The sequence below is a fragment of the Planococcus citri genome, chromosome 5 (genome assembly GCF_950023065.1).
Source record: "Planococcus citri chromosome 5, ihPlaCitr1.1, whole genome shotgun sequence".
Lineage (NCBI taxonomy): Eukaryota > Metazoa > Arthropoda > Insecta > Hemiptera > Pseudococcidae > Planococcus > Planococcus citri.
Window position 1 is genome coordinate 34,441,960 of NC_088681.1, and position 20,152 is coordinate 34,462,111.

The 20,152-nt window shown below is 35.2% G+C and overlaps 1 protein-coding gene across 22 annotated transcripts in view; it reads right to left on the bottom strand.

Moving 5' to 3' along the window:
• The window catches only part of sls (sallimus), a 259,979-nt gene that overhangs the window by 84,093 nt on the left and 155,734 nt on the right, over positions 1–20,152 (bottom strand). For all 22 annotated transcript variants that reach the window (XM_065368854.1, XM_065368863.1, XM_065368859.1 and 19 more), the window contains 42 exons: positions 17,869–17,929; positions 13,770–13,918; positions 12,050–12,202; positions 11,539–11,651; positions 11,223–11,447; positions 10,981–11,125; positions 10,808–10,874; positions 10,387–10,720; positions 9,744–9,890; positions 9,421–9,665; positions 9,118–9,347; positions 8,887–9,030; positions 8,448–8,705; positions 8,234–8,377; positions 7,877–8,152; positions 7,586–7,802; positions 7,358–7,505; positions 7,083–7,263; positions 6,752–7,009; positions 6,536–6,672; positions 6,182–6,443; positions 5,840–5,983; positions 5,498–5,755; positions 5,274–5,417; positions 4,935–5,189; positions 4,708–4,851; positions 4,235–4,633; positions 3,902–4,159; positions 3,666–3,809; positions 3,316–3,573; positions 3,103–3,246; positions 2,882–3,020; positions 2,539–2,795; positions 2,328–2,464; positions 1,978–2,236; positions 1,645–1,902; positions 1,423–1,566; positions 1,089–1,343; positions 871–1,014; positions 531–788; positions 312–455; positions 21–236 (listed from right to left, as the gene is read on the bottom strand). In XM_065368854.1, the coding sequence (XP_065224926.1) occupies positions 21–236; positions 312–455; positions 531–788; positions 871–1,014; positions 1,089–1,343; positions 1,423–1,566; positions 1,645–1,902; positions 1,978–2,236; positions 2,328–2,464; positions 2,539–2,795; positions 2,882–3,020; positions 3,103–3,246; positions 3,316–3,573; positions 3,666–3,809; positions 3,902–4,159; positions 4,235–4,633; positions 4,708–4,851; positions 4,935–5,189; positions 5,274–5,417; positions 5,498–5,755; positions 5,840–5,983; positions 6,182–6,443; positions 6,536–6,672; positions 6,752–7,009; positions 7,083–7,263; positions 7,358–7,505; positions 7,586–7,802; positions 7,877–8,152; positions 8,234–8,377; positions 8,448–8,705; positions 8,887–9,030; positions 9,118–9,347; positions 9,421–9,665; positions 9,744–9,890; positions 10,387–10,720; positions 10,808–10,874; positions 10,981–11,125; positions 11,223–11,447; positions 11,539–11,651; positions 12,050–12,202; positions 13,770–13,918; positions 17,869–17,929 (8,253 nt within the window). The remainder of the gene's footprint in view (positions 1–20; positions 237–311; positions 456–530; positions 789–870; positions 1,015–1,088; positions 1,344–1,422; positions 1,567–1,644; positions 1,903–1,977; positions 2,237–2,327; positions 2,465–2,538; positions 2,796–2,881; positions 3,021–3,102; positions 3,247–3,315; positions 3,574–3,665; positions 3,810–3,901; positions 4,160–4,234; positions 4,634–4,707; positions 4,852–4,934; positions 5,190–5,273; positions 5,418–5,497; positions 5,756–5,839; positions 5,984–6,181; positions 6,444–6,535; positions 6,673–6,751; positions 7,010–7,082; positions 7,264–7,357; positions 7,506–7,585; positions 7,803–7,876; positions 8,153–8,233; positions 8,378–8,447; positions 8,706–8,886; positions 9,031–9,117; positions 9,348–9,420; positions 9,666–9,743; positions 9,891–10,386; positions 10,721–10,807; positions 10,875–10,980; positions 11,126–11,222; positions 11,448–11,538; positions 11,652–12,049; positions 12,203–13,769; positions 13,919–17,868; positions 17,930–20,152) is intronic.

The following is a 20,152-nucleotide window of genomic DNA, read 5'->3' on the forward strand; positions in this document are numbered from 1 at the left end:
TCAGAATAAAATATTCCTACCAATTTGTAGAGTTGGATCTTTGGCAGGTTCAACTTTGCATTCAAATCGGACGTTGTCATTTTCGTTGCATTCGATGTTGTTTAAATGTGAAATGAACACCGGACTTTCGAAAATAGGTTCCGGGTAATCTTTTTTGTCGAATTTAGGTTCTTCCAACGCTTCGATGTAGGGAAGAGCATCCGGGTGTTGTGGTTTCGAAATTAACCAATGACGATCTAAAAAATAATTAATGAAAATTTAGAATTCCGAATAAAATATGCACATATTGATAAAACTGTAGGTAACTTTACCTTCAATTTTCAAAGTACAGGTAGACACAGCTTCACCAAGCAGATTGACAGCTTTGCAGGTGTAAATAGCTGAGTCATCAGCTCTGAGAGAATTGATGGTCAAAGTGACCAATCCAAAGTCAAAGGTACTTCTTATTCTTGATCCTAAAAAAAAATTGTATAATCGTAAATAAATCATATGAATTTTATCCAGAAATTTTTAATAATCAGTTGACGCACCGGTTGTCAACGGTTCTCCATTTTTGTACCATTCGGTACGTAGATTCGGGTCAGCTCTTGGTTCAACCTGAGCTTCCAAGTGTACGAATTGTCCTTCGACTAAATTATCTTTACTGGTCAAATGCGTGGTGAACACTGGAGCTTGTTGTGGTTCAGTATCAATGAACGTTGGAGGCACTTTGTTCATTTCAGCCTCTTTCAATTTGATCTTTTCCCATGCTTCGGGTTGAATGGCTTCAGTTACGATAGAAGAACGGCCTGAAAATGGAAAAATTTATTGGGTTAAAAAATAAAGATTATTCTATCATTCTGTATAATTATTTTAAAAATAGGTACCTACCTCTGACTTTGAGAGAAATAGATGAAACAGCTTCGCCGGCTTCGTTAATAGCTTTACACATGTACACGCCGGAATCTTCCACCACGACTGAATTAATATCCAGGGTGACGAAACCAAAATCGTGAGTCACACGGAACCTTGAGCCTAAAAATTACATTCCAATGAGTAAAAATCATACCAGATCACTTCTCAATTTCATTATTCGCTCTTCAACATACCTAATTTCAGTTCCTTTCCATTCACGTACCACTCGAACCTTAATGTAGGATCTCCTACTGGCAAAACTCGGCATTCGAAGTGAGCCAATTGTCCTTCAATCAGTTCTGAAGGTCCGGTCAATAATTGAGTGAACATAGGTTTATCGAAAGCACGATCTTCTTCTTCAGGTCGACATGGAGCCTTTCCTTCCTCCAATTGTTTAATTTTACGCATACCTTCTGGATGTTGAGATTCCAATTGGATATCTGCTTTACCTATTGGGGAAAAAATGTGGATATGTAGTAGGTTACATTTCACAAAAAAAGCCTTCATTATGAGAATTTTTTCACTTACTCTTCACGTGCATGGAAGCGGTGGTCACAGCTTCACCAAGAGCATTGGTAGCACGACACATGTATACACCGTCATCGTCACTGCGTACATGATTAATATCCATAGATACGTAACCGAAATCGTGAGTTTTCGAAATTCTTGAGCCTATTAAATGCATCGAATTATAGTTTCAATCGAATGATCCAAATAATATCGACCAGGCGATGTTTGAAATTGACGTACTTGTTTCCAAAGGTTTCTCATTCCTGAACCATTCGACTTTGAGGGTCGAATCACCAACAGGGATAAGTCTGCATTCGAAATGAGCAGTTTGACCTTCGGCGATCGAATCGATGTTTTGTAATGGTTGAGTGAAAACTGGTCTTTGCCTTGTAACTGCGTCTGGAATCTCCGGTCTTTGGAATGGTGTCTGCTCTTCGAGCTGACGTATTTTCTCTAATCCTTCTGGTCTTTGAGAGTCTGAAATAATGCTACTCTTTCCTGTAAAATTAAATATCGCATTAAAATGTTGAAAATTATCGAAAAGGGCGAATTCACAGATAAGTAGGTACCTACCTTGTACATTGAGATCAATACTTGAAGTGCATTCTCCAAGTTTATTAATCGCTTTAACAGTGTAGTGGCCAGCATCTTCGGGTACTACGTGACCAATATCCAAAGAAACGTAACCGAAATCGAATGTGCTATGGAATCTAGAAGCCGTTGGTAATGGTTTACCATTATGGTACCACTCGATACGTAGAGTAGAATCGTGTAACGGTGTGACTTGACATTCAAAGTGGGCAGTTTTTCCTTCCGGAACGTGAGTTGTGCCCTAAACATCGATGAATTTTGATTAATCGATGTTTTCGTTAAAAATAGGTATAATTAGGGAGGTATTTATAATTCTTGAAGTTGAATTTTACCGTTAAATCAGTCAAAGTTGGACGAGTTGGCTCAGGTTCTTCAATTTCCAATTTAGCAGGTCTACCTTGAGATTCTAATTCTCTAATTTTTTCTAATCCATCAGGATGTTGAGATTCCAGATAAATACTTCTGCGAGCTGTACGTAAATTCGTGAGAATAAATATTCAAGCTCAACACAATATTTGAAAAAAAATCAGATAAAAAATTTACATGAGACATTGATCTGGCATGTATTCACTGCTTCTCCAACCAAGTTGGTAGCTTTGCACATGTAAGTGCCAGAATCTTCGGCGTAAGTGTACAAGATATCCAGAGCAACGTAACCGAAATCATGAGTGGTCTTAAATCTGTGTCCAGTTTTAATTTCGATTCCATTCACGAACCATTCGATTTTCAGGTTAGCGTCATTGATAGGTTCGACGCGACATTCCAAGTGGGCGTGATCACCTTCTCGTAATGAGTTGAGACTGCCGAAAATACATACAATTTGTGATCATCATGCCTCAAAAATTCATTTAAATGAAAAAAATTCAACCTTGAAAAGAAATTATACCTGTTCAACGGAGTGATGAAAACTGGTCTCTGAGCCTCTGGTTCAGCTTCTTCAACTTTGGGTCGTTCATATGATTCCAGATCTTTGATCTTTTTCAATCTGTCCGCATCCAAGGTATCCAGCTGTAAGCCTTTGACAGCTATGAAAATTCAAATTTATATTAGAACTCAAGTTTTCTTTATTACGACGATGTGTGGCTCATTGAGAAACAAAATACTCACAATCGACGCTGACAATGCAAGTAGTAACAGCTTCGCCAGCGAGATTTTTAGCTTTGCACATATACGTGCCGGAATCTTCGGGGTAAGCGTATAAAATATCCAAAGCAACGAAACCAAAGTCGTAGGTAGTTTTGAATCTGTGACCTAGAATAAACCATTAAATTTATTACGATTAATTCGCACTAAAAAAAAATTTATTCGGCGATAATTTACCTTGAGGAATAGGTTTGCCATTACGGAACCATTCAACTTTCATAGTTGGGTCATTTACAGGTGTCAAAGTAGCCTCTAAATGAGCACTTCTGCCTTCCGGTAAATGTTCGACGTTCTTCAAGGGTCTTCCGAATTGTGGTTTTTCAGCGATGTAAGAATCATCAGCGGCAGCTTTCTTGAAACGAGAATCGTCTTCTAAGTATTGTATCTTGGATAAGGCTCCTTCGTGTTGGGTATCCAAAATAATGGATGCCCTCGCTGTAATATTCGATAAGTAGGTATTAGTTCAAGGACTGTATAGAATAAAAGTGGGTAGGTACCTATACTTTTGAATATCAAAAATTACTCACGTTTTACACTGACGTTAACAGAAGATACAGCTTGTCCAATTTTATTGACAGCTTTGCAAGTATAGGTTCCGGAATCTTCTCCGTATACAGTTAGAATATCCAAAGAAGCGAACCCGAAGTCATAAGTGGTACGGAATCGATGACCTAAGCAAAATATTCAAATAAATCGACACTGCTCCAAATATGTCATCATTCAACTAAGTAGGTAGGTACATCGAAATTGAATCGTTTCGTACCAGTTTGTAAAGGTTTATTATTGTGGAACCATTCCAATTTAAGAGTACTATCGGGATATGGTTCGATACGACATTCATAATGGGCACTTTGTCCTTCAACCAAATCCGTAGGTCCGTTTAACGGTACGACGAATCTAGGAGCATCTTTAACGTCAGTTTCGACGTCTTCTTTACGTTGATATCTCGAGGTATCTTCAAGCGATTGTATTTTCTCAAGAGCTGCTTGATGCTGAGTATCCAAAAGCAATGCTGCCTTAGCTATAAAAACACAAACACATCTGTAATCACGTTTTTCATTCGACGAGATGATTTCGTAATAAAATTTTAACTCACATTGAACAATAAGCGTGGCTGAGGTTACGGCTTGGCCAAGTTCATTTATAGCTCGACACGTGTAGGTGCCGGAATCTTCAGGATACACGTATTTCAAATTAAGAGCAACGTAACCGAAATCGTGCATTGTTGAGACTCGATTTGAAGCTTGAATTGGAACTCCATTACGTAACCATTCAACTTTAAGTTTATCATCGCCGACTGGTATAAGACGACCTTCGAAATGAACGGCTTGGCTTTCAGCGACATGAGCATCTTTGATAGGTTGAGTAAATACAGGGGCTTGGGTGACCACATCTTCGGGGATGCTTGGACGTTGATGACGAGATCTGTCTTCTAATCGGTGAAGTCTTCCTAGAGCATCTTCGTGTTGGGATTCCAGATAGATCGATTTGCGAGCTACAAGAAAAAAATTATTTTTAGATTAAAACTCAAACTACGATTCGAAATTGTGCTAATGAGTTTCGTGGTACCTTGTACTCCTAGACTAGCTGAGGTGATGGCTTCTCCAAGAATATTACTGGCTCTGCAAGTGTAAACACCCGCGTCTTCTGGTAGACATTGCATTATATCCAAAGCCACGAATCCGAACGCGTTAGTTTCAGTAAATCTCGATCCTAAATCATGAAAAAAAAAATCATAAATAGGCGTCCGTGAAATTATAGGTAACGTTTTTAAATTCCGAAATGAAAAAAAATACCCGATTTAATTGGTGTATTGTTATGGAACCATTCTACTTTCATAGTCGCATCCGATACTGGAATGAGCCTACATTCGAAGTGAGCTCTTTGACCTTCCTTGATATCGCAGTTTTTCAACGATGAGGTGAAAATTGGAGCTTGTGTAGTCACATCGTCTTGCTGTTCTCGTCTTTGGAATTTTGAACGATCTTCCAAGTAGTGTATTTGCTCGAGTCCTACTTCGTTTTGAGTGTCGGTGAGAATTTGAGCTCCGCCTATTTTTAAATTTATTTTTCATTATTCAGAAAATATTCGTCTTAAAAAAAATCCTTCAATATGAATCAAATAGGTATACTGACCTTTGCATTTCAATGTACAAGCGGTTTCATCAGCACCAACCAAGTTCACAGCTCTGCAAGTGTATGTGCCGGAATCTTCGGAAATGAGATCAATAATATCAAGAGCAACGTAGCCAAAATCGTGAATTGGACGGAAACGATGACCTACGCAGGAAAATCAAGTGAATACAGATAACTGATAAGTATTTTGAATTTTAAATTTTGAATGAAAAATAAAACTATACCGATTGTTATTGGACGACCATTTTTGAACCATTCAACTTTCAAATTTGAATCAGTAACAGGTTCTAATTTACATTCGAAGTGAGCCAATTGGCCTTCTTTCAAGTTTTCTAGGTTTTTAGGCCGGGTCAAAAATCTCGGCCTGATGTTAACAACTTCGTCGATTAAATCGGTCTTTTTGTATCTCGATGAATCTTCTAGGTACTGAATTTTCTCCAAACCGCCAGGATGTTGGGTATCCAGCAATAAATCTTTTTTAGCTACAAGTATAATAAAATCATGATAAAATTTCTAGTAAAATTAAAAATAGGTAAGATACCTATTTAAATTCTGATTGTACAAACCGATAACTTTCACGGCGCAGGAAGTGACAGCTTCTCCCAATTGGTTTCTTGCTTGGCAAGTGTAAACACCAGAATCTTCGGGATAGACTCCTAACAAGTCAAGAGCTACATAATCGAAATCATAAGCTGGTCTGAAACGATGTCCTGTGAAAAAAATTCCAAAATTTAATAATCTTCATGTTTTTCTGCGTTTTTAAAACTCAGAAAATGTGTTTATGATAAAAAAGTAAACAAATAGGTAACAGCCGCGTATTTTTAATTTCAAAGAGTGTTGCGCATAAGTATGATTTTTCAGAAGAATTTTCAAAATTTTCCATAAAAATGTTCATCATGAAAACTCACCAGTAGGAACTGGTCGTCCATTCACGAACCAATCAACTTTCATGCTAGAATCACCAACTGGTTTGAGCCTACATTCTAAATGCACATTGGTGCCTTCGACGGTTTCCAAATTATGCAAAGGTCGAACAAATTGTGGAGCTTGCATGACTGTCGTATCTTCTATTTGATGACGTTGATATCTAGAGGCATCTTCGAGCATTTGAATTTGTTCCAAAGCCGATTCGTTTTGACTATCAGTCAACACGTCTCCTCTACTGATAACCTACGAAATTACGATAAATAGGTATTAGGTACCCGTTTATACAATCAATTGATAGGAGAAAACGGTGGGTGTTCCAATTGAGGGCCACTTACTCGGACACAACTGGAAGTATGTGCTGTGCCAAGATGGTTGGTGGCACGAACAGTGTATTCTCCAGAATCTAAAGCAGTCACATGGATAATATCCAAAGCTACGTATCCAAAATCGTAATATGTTCGGAATCGAGATCCTGAAAAAAAGAGAAAAAATCCGATCAGTATTTCCCGCAATATTTCAGCTCTTCTGAGTACAATTTCTCATTTACTCACCGACAGTGACTGGTTTTCCATTATGGAACCATTCGACACGCATAGTAGGATCACCCATAGGTTCAAGACGACATTCAAGATGTACGTTTTTACCTTCGGGTAAGGGAGGCAGTTCGGAAAGGGGTTGAATAAATATCGGTTTAGATTTAGATATTTCTTCAATTTCATATTTAGGTTCGACGAAACGAGAATCTTCGAAACGGTGAGTTTTGTCAACAGCTCCACGATGCATACTGGTCGTATCGATACTTGCTCTCGCTAAAAATAAATTAAACCATGAAATACGAAGATTTTCAACGCCATCCTAGTTCAACAATTTTTTCCTACTTACTTTCTACTTGCATACTGGCTGAAAGTTGAGCTTCTCCAAGGGCATTTCTGGCAACAACAGTGTAAGTTCCGGCATCTTCAGGGCGAACACTCAAGATATCCAGAGCTACGTATCCAAAATCGTGATATGTTTGGGTTCGATTTGCGCTCATTAGTAGTTTACCATTGAAATACCATTCGATCTGAATTAAAATCACATTTAGAAAATTACTGGTCGTAAAATAAATTTCTATAGGCACCTATTGGTACATTATTAAAGCAATGTAAAATGCCTACCTGTAAAGTGGTATCACTTTGAGGTTCTACACGAGCTTCAAAGTGAGCTTGTTGACCTTCTACTATTTTATTGGTTCCTTTCAGTGGTCCCAAAAATCTTGGTTTTTGAGTTACTTTAACTTCTTGTTCAGTTTTTTTGGTATAACGACTGAAAAAAAAAAAAAAAAAAAAAATTAAAAACTCCTTCCTTCCTGAAAACTATTTCGTGAATGGTGGTTATATATTTACCTAGAATCTTCGAGATATTGGATCTGTTGCAATCCTTCGGGATGTTGACTATCGTAAACAATCGATTCTTTGCTAATCACACTCAACTCAGCTTGAGTGACCGCTTCGCCTAAGTTATTATAAGCTCTGCAGGTGTACACACCGACATCGTGTACGGTCACTGATTTAATGGTCAAAGCAACGTAACCGAAATTGAAGAATGTTGTGATACGAGAACCTATCAAAGGCAAATCGTTAGTAATTTTTTCCATTTGTAAAAAAATCGTTTTAATATTATTTTTGAGGACTTACTGGCATCAACCGGTTTTCCATCTTTGAGCCACTCTACTCTAAGAGTAGAATCATTTAACGGTTCAAGTCTAGCATCGAAGTGAGCAAATCCTCCTTCTTGGATATTCTTTTGATTTTTAATCGGTGTGACGAATTCGGGTGGACTGATACTTTCAGGAGGTTCGGGTTCAGTCTTATATAAGTGTTGATGTTTTTGGTACGATTCCAGGGCTTCGACTTGTTCGATATAACGCTGCTGTTCTGGTATACCCAGGTTACCAGTTACAGAGGAACGAGCTGTAAAAATCAAGGTAGGTAATTTAAATAATTTGAAAATAGGTGGGTAGTTACAATTTCAGAATGAAAGTAGGTATTTACCGATTACTCTAATAGTCGATTGACTAATAGCTTCACCCCATCTGTTCACAGCACGTAAAGTGTATAAACCAGTATCTTCAACCCGTAGGTGCAAAATATTGAGAGAGACGTAGCCGAAGTTGAAAATTGTGGTTATACGAGAACCTGAAACGAAACTCAAACGTCAAATTCGATTCATGGACAAATTAACCCATTCAGAAAGAAAACCACTTACTAGCTGTGATTGGTTTTCCATCCTTATACCATTCCACTTTCATGGTAGGATCGCTAACTGGTGTTAATTGGGCTTCGAAATGAGCATTACGACCTTCGTCGAGCTCACCCAAATTGTGGAGTGGTCGGATGAACGTTGGTCGTTGGGCGTTCACTTCGTCTTGACTTTCTTGACGTTGGTATTTCGAATAGTCTTCCAATTGATCGATGTATTGTAAACTATCCGGATACTGACTTGACCGTTCGATGGCGGCTCGTTCTGTGGATATTGAAAAAAAAAATTAAAATCGTGATCGACGAAATATGTAAAAAATGCCCTAATATGAGATATTTCAATCGGAGAGTTTCTCCTGCCAACGATTAACGATGCAACCTGAACTGCAGGGTTGTTAGCAGGGTAGTTGAATTTGGAAAATTATTCCAAAGAAATTTATGCTCACCATGAACATTCAAAGAAGCAGTTGATTCGATGCCACCAGAGTTACTAGTTACACGGCACGTGTATTCTCCGCTGTCTTCGATTATAATACTAATCAAATCCAATGCGATGAAACCATAGCTAAACGTAGTATTTATTCTTGAGCCTAACATAGTATTGTAAACAAAAATTAGTTACTTATAATTTGGAAACAGATTTCAAAGATTCAAGTCCGTAATATCGTTTTACTCACTAGCAGGGATAGGTCTTCCATTATGGAACCAATCGACTCTCATTGAAGGATCGCCGACAGGTTCGACACGTGCTTCAAAATGAACCTTGGCACCTTCAACTTGTTGTATATTGGATAAAGGAACGATGAAACGAGGAGGTGGGTAAATTCGTTCATCTTCTGGACGCGGATGATGTGGTTTAGCTCGTTCTACGTGCCGTAAATAAATAACTTCTGGTCCTGGCGCTGGTCTAAAAAATTTTTTCAACATGAAAAAATTGTAAAAATATTACATTAATTAAAATTTAAGGCTTAAGCACTCACTCGGGTTCGATAACTCGGGTAGGTTTCGGGAAATGTGGTCTTCGGGAGGCTTCGTCGGTTGTATCAACCGGCGCTGTTCGTTTGACAAACAGTCGTGCTCGTGTGGCGGTGGAGCCAGCAACATTTTGAGCGGTACATTGGTACCAGCCCGCATCCGACGCCCTGGCTTGAGATATGTCCAATGTTGAAGCTCCACCTTCGGTACATATGGCTGCATAGGGTGATTCAAAAATTTGTACTCCATCCTGCGCATCAATAAAACGTCAAAATCAGTAAGTCCTGAAAATTTTACACAAAGTTCTCGAATGGTTCGGAATTTTTACCTTTTGCCATGTGATTCTTGGAGTAGGTGTACCAACTGCTCGGGCGCTGAGTAATACTGGTTCGCCTTCTTTTACAGTGACTGAACTGAATCGTTCGACGAATTTGGGCGCGACAACTAATTCTTTTTCGATAACGTTCAAATTACACTGCAACAAAATTTCAAGTCAGTTACTAATCATTTTCTTATTTCAAAATTTGTACCTACTTATAAAAATGGAAAAATATTTATTTATTTCCCTGAGAGTTCACATTTGTTTTGCCCTCCCCATTTCACATTTTTTTGAAGTGCTGTTTTATCACAAAAAGCTTCAATTAAGAATCTTCCAAAACAAATTGAAATTCGACCTCTCTTGGATACGGATGAAAAAGGAAATTTTTTCTTGGACCTCTCCAGAAAATTTTTGAGAGCAAAAATTTTTATAATATTGAAATTCACTTCAACTCAAAAAATTTTGATTCATTGAAGAGAAAATTGTCATTTCCTTGGAATCTGTTTATTTCTCCTTCAATTTTTAAAATAGGCAACACAGACATCTTAAGATCTTTTTCCTGTAAGTAGGTAGGTTCAAACTCGATTTTTGTAACGTACTAGGTACCTGGACACAAAAACTTTCTGACTACGTAATACATATAAGTGCTTACTTGATGCGAATTTTCTCCTGCTCTGTTTCGTGCGACGCAGGTGACGACACCGGAATCATTTCGTGAAACGCTAGTAATCATCAAAGCGTGATTACCAGACTCGTTGACGAGTATTTTGTGAGTTGCATCATCGACCACTTGTTTTCCATTGATGAACCATGTGACATCCGGATAAGGACGGCCGGTCACTCTGCATTCGAATCTGGTCATTTTGCCTTCGCTGACATCGCGATCTTCGCAGACTCGCACGAAATTAGGAGGCAACATTTTAGGTTCGCTTGCTTCGCTGGATACTTGTTCGGTAGTTTGAGATGTTTGTCGGGTAATGTATTCTCTGCAAAAAAAATCAGACAATGCCACAGCGTCATATTTTCAAATCGTGTCTACCAAATTTTATATGCGTATAAAAATGAATTCTCACCTTTCATATACGTTATCATTTGAGTAAGTCGGTTCAATGGCCAAATACGCGGAAGCTACACTGCAGCCTATTTAGAAAAATTGAAAAAAAAAAAAACGTAAACGCATTAGATGAACTGTCATATGTACCTAAGCTTCTATTACTGAACGTAAAGCCGATTGATTTCTGCTTACCTTGCGGATTTTCAGCCAACAGCGTGTAATGTCCAGAATCGCTGGACGTTGTCTGCGTAATTCGTAAAGTAGCCTGATCGTTGACATAAGATGTTTGGCATTTTTGCGACGGAACGATTCGCTTTCCATTTTTGTACCATGTCAGCTATAAATCGATACACATAATAAGATATCAGTCTCAATTTACTCGTACATATGTGTTTCCTGGAACTGATCGTCTAATGAGACACAATCACACTTACTCTTGGTTTTGGATTTGCTGTGATTTTTGTAGTGAATACGGCTTCTGTGCCTTCTGATAATTTGGAATTTCTTGGTTTTTGAACAACCTGCGGTGGTCTGATCGGTCCATAAGACGGAGTAGTCGCTAATTGAGCGTCTTGTTCTCCGGTGTAACGTTTTGTTAAAGATTCTCGGAAAGAAGTCTCTCTGAGAAGTCTGTATTCGAATGTGTCTACTTTGAAATCCTGCAAATAGAAATTTTTTAGAATTTACTCGTCGAGAATTTTTAAATAATTCGCATATGGAATTTTATGCGGATATTTTTGGATGACGTACTTCTTCGACAGTTACGTATCCGTTGGTATGTGAAGTCTTGGACGTTCTTTGTTGTTGGTATTGTTGTACTCTTTGAGAGCCGTATTGGTTTTCTGGTAATTGAGCCATTTGTCCTGAAAAAATTAAATTTCATTTTTAGAAGTGAATATAGATTTTTTCAAAAAAAATATATATATATATGAAGCTTTAGAATAATATATATTTATGTACTTCACTAATTTGAAAAAAAGGAAAAAAAACTCAAACCCTGTCAATTTAAATTTAAACTTTCATATATTAGCCCAAACATTTGAGGTGCCCTAAATCTACGTCTATGAAAACCACTTTAAAAACTCCCATCAATTAAAATCATAAACCGAGAAGCCACTGAATAGGCAAAATTATGTAGCTCACACATATTTCCTTAAAAATAGTAGCCTAATGAAAAATTATCTAGGTCAAGAATGGCGAGAAGAAAATTAGCAAAAATATCACACTTCATAATGCCATAAATAAAACAAATAAACATTACCTTCTGGTTGAATAAACACGGAACAAATTGCTTCGCCGTATAAATTTCTGGCAGTGCATGTGTACTCCCCTTCATCTTCGGCTCCAATATTTCTAATAAGTAATTTTACATCGCCGGTATTTTGATTGTATGACATTTTATATTTATTCGATTCTAAAAAAGAAAAATTCATCATCATCTTACCATTCTTACTAACAAGGAAGGGAGAGGGGAGATCAGATATGTTCATCGACTATTTACTACACTACACTTTATTTTCTCAATTCACTCCCAAGGAGTAGATATGTACGTCTTTTAAGCATGGGTTCAAGTAACTTACATTTAGTTATCCAAAAATATGTCTAATCATTAATCAATCATGAATTAAAGGAGCAAAATTTTCAAATTTTTCAAAAAGATTATCAAAAATGAAATTTTTGAACGAATCAGGAAAAATTTACTGGATGTAATTCCAACATTTTAATCAATTTTGATAGGTTGCATATTTTTATAGGTTTAAAATTACATAAAAATAGCTCATTTTCTCGTAGAAGAGTAAAATTTTGCACAAAAAAAAATGAGATTCTAGCTGAATTATTTACTTTGAATAATCTGACCTCAATTTGATGCAAAATGCAAATTGAAAAAAATTTCCAAATCATAACTATTAAAAAAAAAATTGAGGTAGGTCCCTCCCTCCCCTAAAAAATGTTGAAAAATGAAATAAACTTTTGTCAGTTGGCAGTTTTTGAGTAAGTACATACATAATACTTTTCCAAGATGTAATAAAATAAAAAAATTTACATTTTTGAAAAAAAATTGGACCTTAAAAATTTACTGTAGACCTATTTGTACGAACCTATCTATTTTTCTCTCAAATAAAAAAATTTCGCAGGAAAATAATTTTCAAGGTCATTCAAAATTTAAATTAAAAAACTTGAAAAATGATGAAAGGGTGACAACTTCTCTTTGATTGTTTTAGATATGTACCTGATAACAGAGGAGGAAATTTTCCTCAGGCTTCCATTACCTGAAGGTCCCCAGCATCCTGAGAAATGAAAGATTGTCATATATATACATATAGGCGTTAAAAATTAAATTTTCAAAATTCATTGAAAAATTTCAATTTTTATACCAAAGCACTTTTTTCTTTAAAAATACATTTTTGGATTTTTTTGGAAGTTTTTGAAAATTTGAAGAAATTACTATTTACATATAACAAATTTAAAAAAAAAACAAAAAACAACAAAAACAGAAATTAAAAATTTAATGGGAGATGTGCCCCTTCAATTCGCAAGATAGGCAACATATTCATCTAAAGTTTTTCTCGACATAATAAAATTACAGTCTTTCGCTTCTTGAACACTTCCTTCACAAAAAAATTTCAATTTCCATTTGTCAGATCTTTCCTGTATATGAAAGGGTTTAATTCATTTGCTCGTGATTTCTTTACTATTGAAGTATTCAAAATGTTAGGAAACTTCTTTCGTCTGTCTCGAAAAATTATGCCAAAAATTACCTACTTTCAAAAATCTCATTTCCGTACATTTAAAAATAATCAGATCCCTTTCAGCTTCTAGTTCAGAAAAGTTGAATACTAAAGGCATAAGTTAGCACTCGTACTAATAAAAATAGACGCATAAGGAAGATAAAAATACCGCATCGATGAGCCATGTACACTTCTGACCATCCCCAGCACCTTATTTCATTATCGAAGACACAGTTAGATCAAATTACATACCTAGCAAAGGGGTTCCTTTACGTGTCCATGAAACCACCGGTTTCGGGCTACCGGTAATCCTACCCTCGAACAAGGCATCTCCACCTTGTGCGAAACGGGCGTTACGGAATACCTGTTCGAAAACAGGGGGTTGCACGTTGCCATAATTGCTGCGAACAAAAGTACACATAGCAAATTATTACATAATCGACCAACTTAAACATAAGTAGGTAATACTGACACCGAAGTAAGCGCATAGCGCATAAGTTTCGAGCCAAAATGGAGAATTACGAAACCCAATATGGCTCGAGACCAAATTTCTAAACGCAGTCTAAAGATTCGGATGTCTCATGTCTCGCTCTCAATCAGTCTCATAGAAAACCCGACCAAATTCGAAGCTCCCTCGATCCTCAAACATCATTGTATGTAGGTATGTGCAAATAACGGGTCTATGCCATCTCAAGGCCAAGGGAATACCAAATATACGCGTAAAACTACATACACATAACAAAGCCACATCAATGTTCAACAGCTGAATACTACATACAACTTGATCTACGCGCATTCTTCCATAAACCCAAGTCATAAATAATGCATAAGATCACAGTACAGTACACATTACACACGGGTAGGTCTTTGGTCTACGTAAGAGCTTATAACCATATAACACGAAGGACGCCACACGCCAAAACATATCGCCCCTTATCAAGTATTTCAGGGTCGAAATGATCACCAATTAGTAACCCAGCAGATTCAACATTCCATATCAAAGGCTCACCACGAATGTGACTATTGCATAAATTCCGATCCGACGACGAGGCGACGTACGACCGAGTAATATGTAATTATAAAATGGGCAGCTAGCCACACTTTTTTTGAAAAATGATACTCTGCTAGTCATAGTATGACCCAGTCGTCTTTATAATATTTATTTAGTACTTCTACCTAGTAGTACCTATCTATGTAAATGTTTGTTTATGAAAATTTCTCGCAGCAATTTATACTCTTTCACTTTTACTCGCAGGCAACCAATCAACCATAGAGTCTACATTTCGTACTCTTACATACACCTTATGTGAGTCATATAGCAACTTTCAATAGTTCAATTCACCTGTCTATAAAGCATAGGAAGTGGTTTTATATAATAAATGTCAAATATTGTACCTAACTGGATTATAATGTAATTATGCTGTATTCCTCTATGCAACTGGCGACACGACTGACTCTCTAATACGATAAAAGCCAAACTGTTTTTGCACGATGATATTTTAAGGAATTTGTCGTAGGTGTCAGTATATACGGTATGGTATATCTTTTCGCCGGTCAAGACTTCGTCATTACATGTTTAATTTAACGTCATTTTTATTTATTTAAAAGCGCACGCGATGCGCAAATTTTTTGAATGCTTTCACTTCTTCTCCTTTCCTCGAATGTATTAAGAATAAATAGCATCGGGACAAAGTAACTAGAAGGTCAGATTTGTGTTATACCCACATTTCAAATTTTTTAAAAATATCTACTTGAGACATTTTGACAGAATAACTATTTCCGAATAAAGTTCATTAAAAAAATATAGAACCGTCAAGTCGCCATATTTTTAGTAATTTTTCCTGAATTTTTTGATTTTTTTAAAATCCCCCCTCCTTCTACACATTAAAAACAAATCTCAATGAACTGTCAAGCAATACCTATCATTTTATGAATCTAGGTACCCACCTTGACCTTCTTACAAGAAAACAATTTTCTCATGATTCTTTTTTTTTTAGTTATTTTGGATTTCCAATTTTTTTTTTTTTTTCATTAAAAAAATGTCAACAAAGTAATCCATAATACGAGTTTTCTCATTTATTCAATTTTAAAGTCATGGGGGGTATAATAATCTGGCAATTATAAACACACTAGACCAAAAAATTTTTAATCATGTTTCATTTCCTCGTTTTTCTGTTCTTTTGTTTTTTTTTTTTTATTATTTTTTTCAAGAAATTTTTCAAATGTTTTGATACTTTTTTTCAGAATTTTAAAACATTAAAAAAAAGAAAAATGAAAAATTGAACATTCATTCATGCTCAATCAAGATTACAATTTCAGCCAGCAATTTTGGCCTCCTCCATCCCCATGAAAATTTGAACCGTGAGGACATCATAATTTCTCATTTAGGTACTCGTATTTTCCATAAATTATGGGTTTTCAAGCAATTTCGAAAATTTACTAGATACCTAATTACATTTTTATTGTAACGTTCCTTCATTTTTAAGGTTTTTCAAATTTTGACGTAGATCGCTATGATGAATTATTATTATCGTTTTTTAGTTAAAAACCATTCTTTTAATTTTGTAGAATTTTTTCGGAAATTTGAATTTTCTAATTCATATTTCTGCAATAAAAGTACCTACGACTTTATTTTAAGAAATACAAATTTGATTTTTTTTCAATTGGGCACATAGCAACACTTTGAAAAAATTAATTCTTCAAATTTTAATTTTTTTAATTTTTTTAAACATAATAAATGTGCCTAAACCTACTTATTGCAAAAAGTTTCCATTCTATGAATCTCAAACAAATTCTTACCTATCCAATTTTTCGAAACTTTTACAAAAATGTCGAGTTGTGTGCTCTTTTTCCGATTTTTAACAACAACAATAAATAGAAAAAAAGAAAAATTGATTGAAATGAAAGTATTTTTGCTATAAATTTTTAAATAATACGTACGACAAAACAAACTTGTTTTTTAAAATAAAACATGATACAATGTTAGTTTCTTACGACAAAATTGGCATTTCTTTGAAATTTGAAAAAAAATGTCGGTAAGTATTAAAGCTTAAAAATTCAAAAATTGAAAACAAAAGAAAATTCAATTCAAAATATCAGAAATCTTCAAGAAATGCAATTTTTCCTATCGTTTGTAAAAAATTAGAAAGAAAATTCCCTTATACTTGGATTTTTTCAAAATATTCAATTATTATATTGTCATTCTATCATTTTTGTCATCACTAATTAATAGAAACTTTATGTGAGTTTTTCCGCGCAATTTTCGATTTTTTTCAACCTCCCCCTCCTCCTATTTTTCTTCTTATTTACTCGAAATATATTCAGATTCACATTGAAAAAAGTTTTAATATCAATTCGAAAGAAATTTGTAAAAATAATATCGTAAATCAGAATAGTGATTCTTTGATAGAATAATTTTCTTAGGTAACCATCAAAAAATTGTGTAAAAAAGTTTTTTTTTTTGTAGGAAGTAGTGGAGTTCTTAGTCTGACATTCTTTTTTCAGAATTTTTCAAGCAAAAATTTAAAATAGTTATCAACATGGAAATTGTAAGATTTTCGTATATGAATGTTCAAAAATAATCCACTTCCTTCATATGATCAAAGATGGAGAAAAAAGTCACATGATGGTTCTCAATTTAATCTCAAATTTCCTCACCCAAGTTTTTTTTTTTTTTAATCAACCATCTGTGGATCTATTGAGTAATGAACAGATGAAAGATCAATTTTGAAATATGAACAAAGGGAGAAGTTTGCTTTATTAATCTAAATTTCCAGGAGGACTTTTTTTTTGTTGTAATTTTTGAGGCCCTGAGAAATTGAAGGCCTGAATAAAATTGATAGCAAGTCATCAACCATGGCCATGCAGACGTTGAAACTTTAACAATTTCGTCGCAAAATTTCATGTAATTTTCAAACATTTTACGAATGAGTAATTGATCAAGAAAACAATAATATGTAATTTTTCCACGAGTCAATTTTTCTTGGGGAGGGGGGGATCAAAATTACATTTGCCCAAGACTCATTTTGGCTCTCGATAGTTCTGACCACAGCATCCATTCTCATATACCTCTTTTGAATAAAATGAGTGTAATTTTTCGGAACTTACTATCACATTAAACACTCAACTAATTTTCTCAACTAGATAGCCCCTTCTCATACCCTCGCCAGCTGTTCTTTATTCATACAAAGATCACAGTCTCGAACAAAAAACACAATAGGACCCTACCATCTCATCGAAACCAAAAACAAGCCACCGAAAAAATCCTATTACTCTTACGCTATTGATACGTTGTCGTTTCGGTTCCATCAAATGAACCAGTTGTAATTATAATTCGATAATTCCAACATACCTTGGAGCAGATACAGGTGCATAACCGATCTGAGGTTGTTGTTGTGTTACAATTTCTTGTACTGAAACAGAGAAGAAAAAATAATCATTAATAAACTTTCCGACGCGAGAGTAATATAACAATGTACAGTACTTATAGCTACACCGCGTGTAATAAAATATGAAAGAGAAGAAGAAGATAAAAAAAAAGTCAACCGATGAAAATTACGAGTCTCATAAAACGTACGTATGTAAGTACTTCAATTACTTAAGGCGGATTTTTCGCTATGATCTTTGACATTAACAAATATGACATTGATCAAACTCCTGCTGCTGATCTTCACCTCGTCGTATAATGTTACTACATGTGTGTTCTAAATTTAATAACCCGATAGAAAGCGCCCATAACCTTATACATGGCTGATTGCTCGAATTACACCGGGAAAAATTCTCACCAAATTAACCGCGCGCTGCTGCTGCTGCTACGTACCTACATCTTTCAACTTTCACAGTATAGTAAAATCATCGCTGCACTTTTTTTTCTCTCTCCTCTTCTAGCACGTGGCCGGATAAAAATGACATTGTTGAATTATTTTTATTTTATAAGCGTATAAACGACTGCCATCAACGTAGGTAAGTGATATAAATTTGTCGGCGACGCGACAAAACGACAAAAAAATTCGTCTTCATCTGGCTGTCTGTATGGTATACTCGTACAAAGTTTTGCGTGTTTTTCTTTCTTTCTTTTATTCTTTCGTGTAGCGCATAAATTTTTAATGGGATATCTTGATGATATAAAGAAAAAAAAAATAGATACGCCATATGGGTAAGTAATCGAGTAGGAAGATCCTTTGGCAGCTGAAAAGCGAGCTAAGTTAAGCACACCGATGACAGACAGAGAGTAAAAATATCGCGCTAGAAAGGGTGATTTTGTACGCGCACTGATTTTAGCAGGAAATGTTCAACGTCTTTCGACGTAGATCAGGTTTTATTTGTATTACTAATAGAAACGTAATTATTATACGAAAATAAGATCGGATGGTAAAAAAAGTAAAAACTTACATAGGTACCTATCTACACGTAAGTACCTATTTAGGAACAGGAAATAATACTTTGGGAGAAAAAAGTGGAAATTTCATCAAATTAATGAAAATTATTATTCAATACCTAAGGCTTGAAGATGAAAAAAAAAATAAAAAATCTTTCTCAAAAAACTTCTTTTTTTCAAATTTAAATCTCTCTATTTGCAGTGGTAAAATATAACTTTCGATTCGATCACTTTTAGCTTCATCTTGAACATTTTTTGGACACTCGAATGGTACGAAATTGTGACATGTGAATGAATTTTTCATCGTCAGTAGGTACCTATCTAAGTACATACGACCACTTTTTCAATATGTTACCCATCTTCAAGTCAATTTCCGGAATTTTTCAAGGAACCAATGAAACATTGCCTTACATATCAATGTTTTTTTGACGGAGTATTTCGGTCTATTCAGTATGAAATTTTAGGGTGTAAAATAAAAAATTATTTCCAAGACCTATTAAAATAAGTTCTTAAGTACGTAGGTAAGTACATATGTATTGTATGTAATTGAAAAAAACGGAAAAAAGTCATTTCAAATCAAGCAATTACAAACACTCCCCCCCCCAAATAGCTTAAACAGCTTTTTGCAGAGTCATTTAATTTTGCCCTACCTACATAATTGTTTTTCTGTGGTTGCATCATTGAGAGTTTACAGCTCCTAAAAGAAGAATACTTGCCTTGAATCCGATTCAAAGCTTCCTTTAAAAATTTTCAAAAAATAACTTTCAACGTAAAAAAAAAGCTCTTACGAACCCCATTGATAAATCTTGACGAAATATATTGCACATCTCCCTTCATGGGTCACCGTCGAGTAAAGTGTTTGTAATAAAATTCTTGAACCCAGAAAGGAGGAGGAGCTTTAAAATTTTTAGTGAAAATAAAAAAAATACGTAATACGAGTATAAACTCATTTTTGGGATACAACTTCACTACTCGTCCCTATAGTTTTTATGAATTTTTGTAAAAATCCAAGAAATGCAAATATTCGTATGCAGACTAATATTACCCTACAGCATCCGCCCCCCGTCCCCACCATTTTAAGAAAATTTCAAATGTCAAGAAATGTCCGTTGTGTGATACGTCATTTTTCATCATCTCAATCTGATCAAAGCAGATTTATTATGACCAATTTGTTTTGTTTTGTTTTTCCCTTTTTTTTTTATTTCTTACATATTTTCCCAAGTAGGTGCCTATCTATTTTTTTATTTTCCTATTTGAA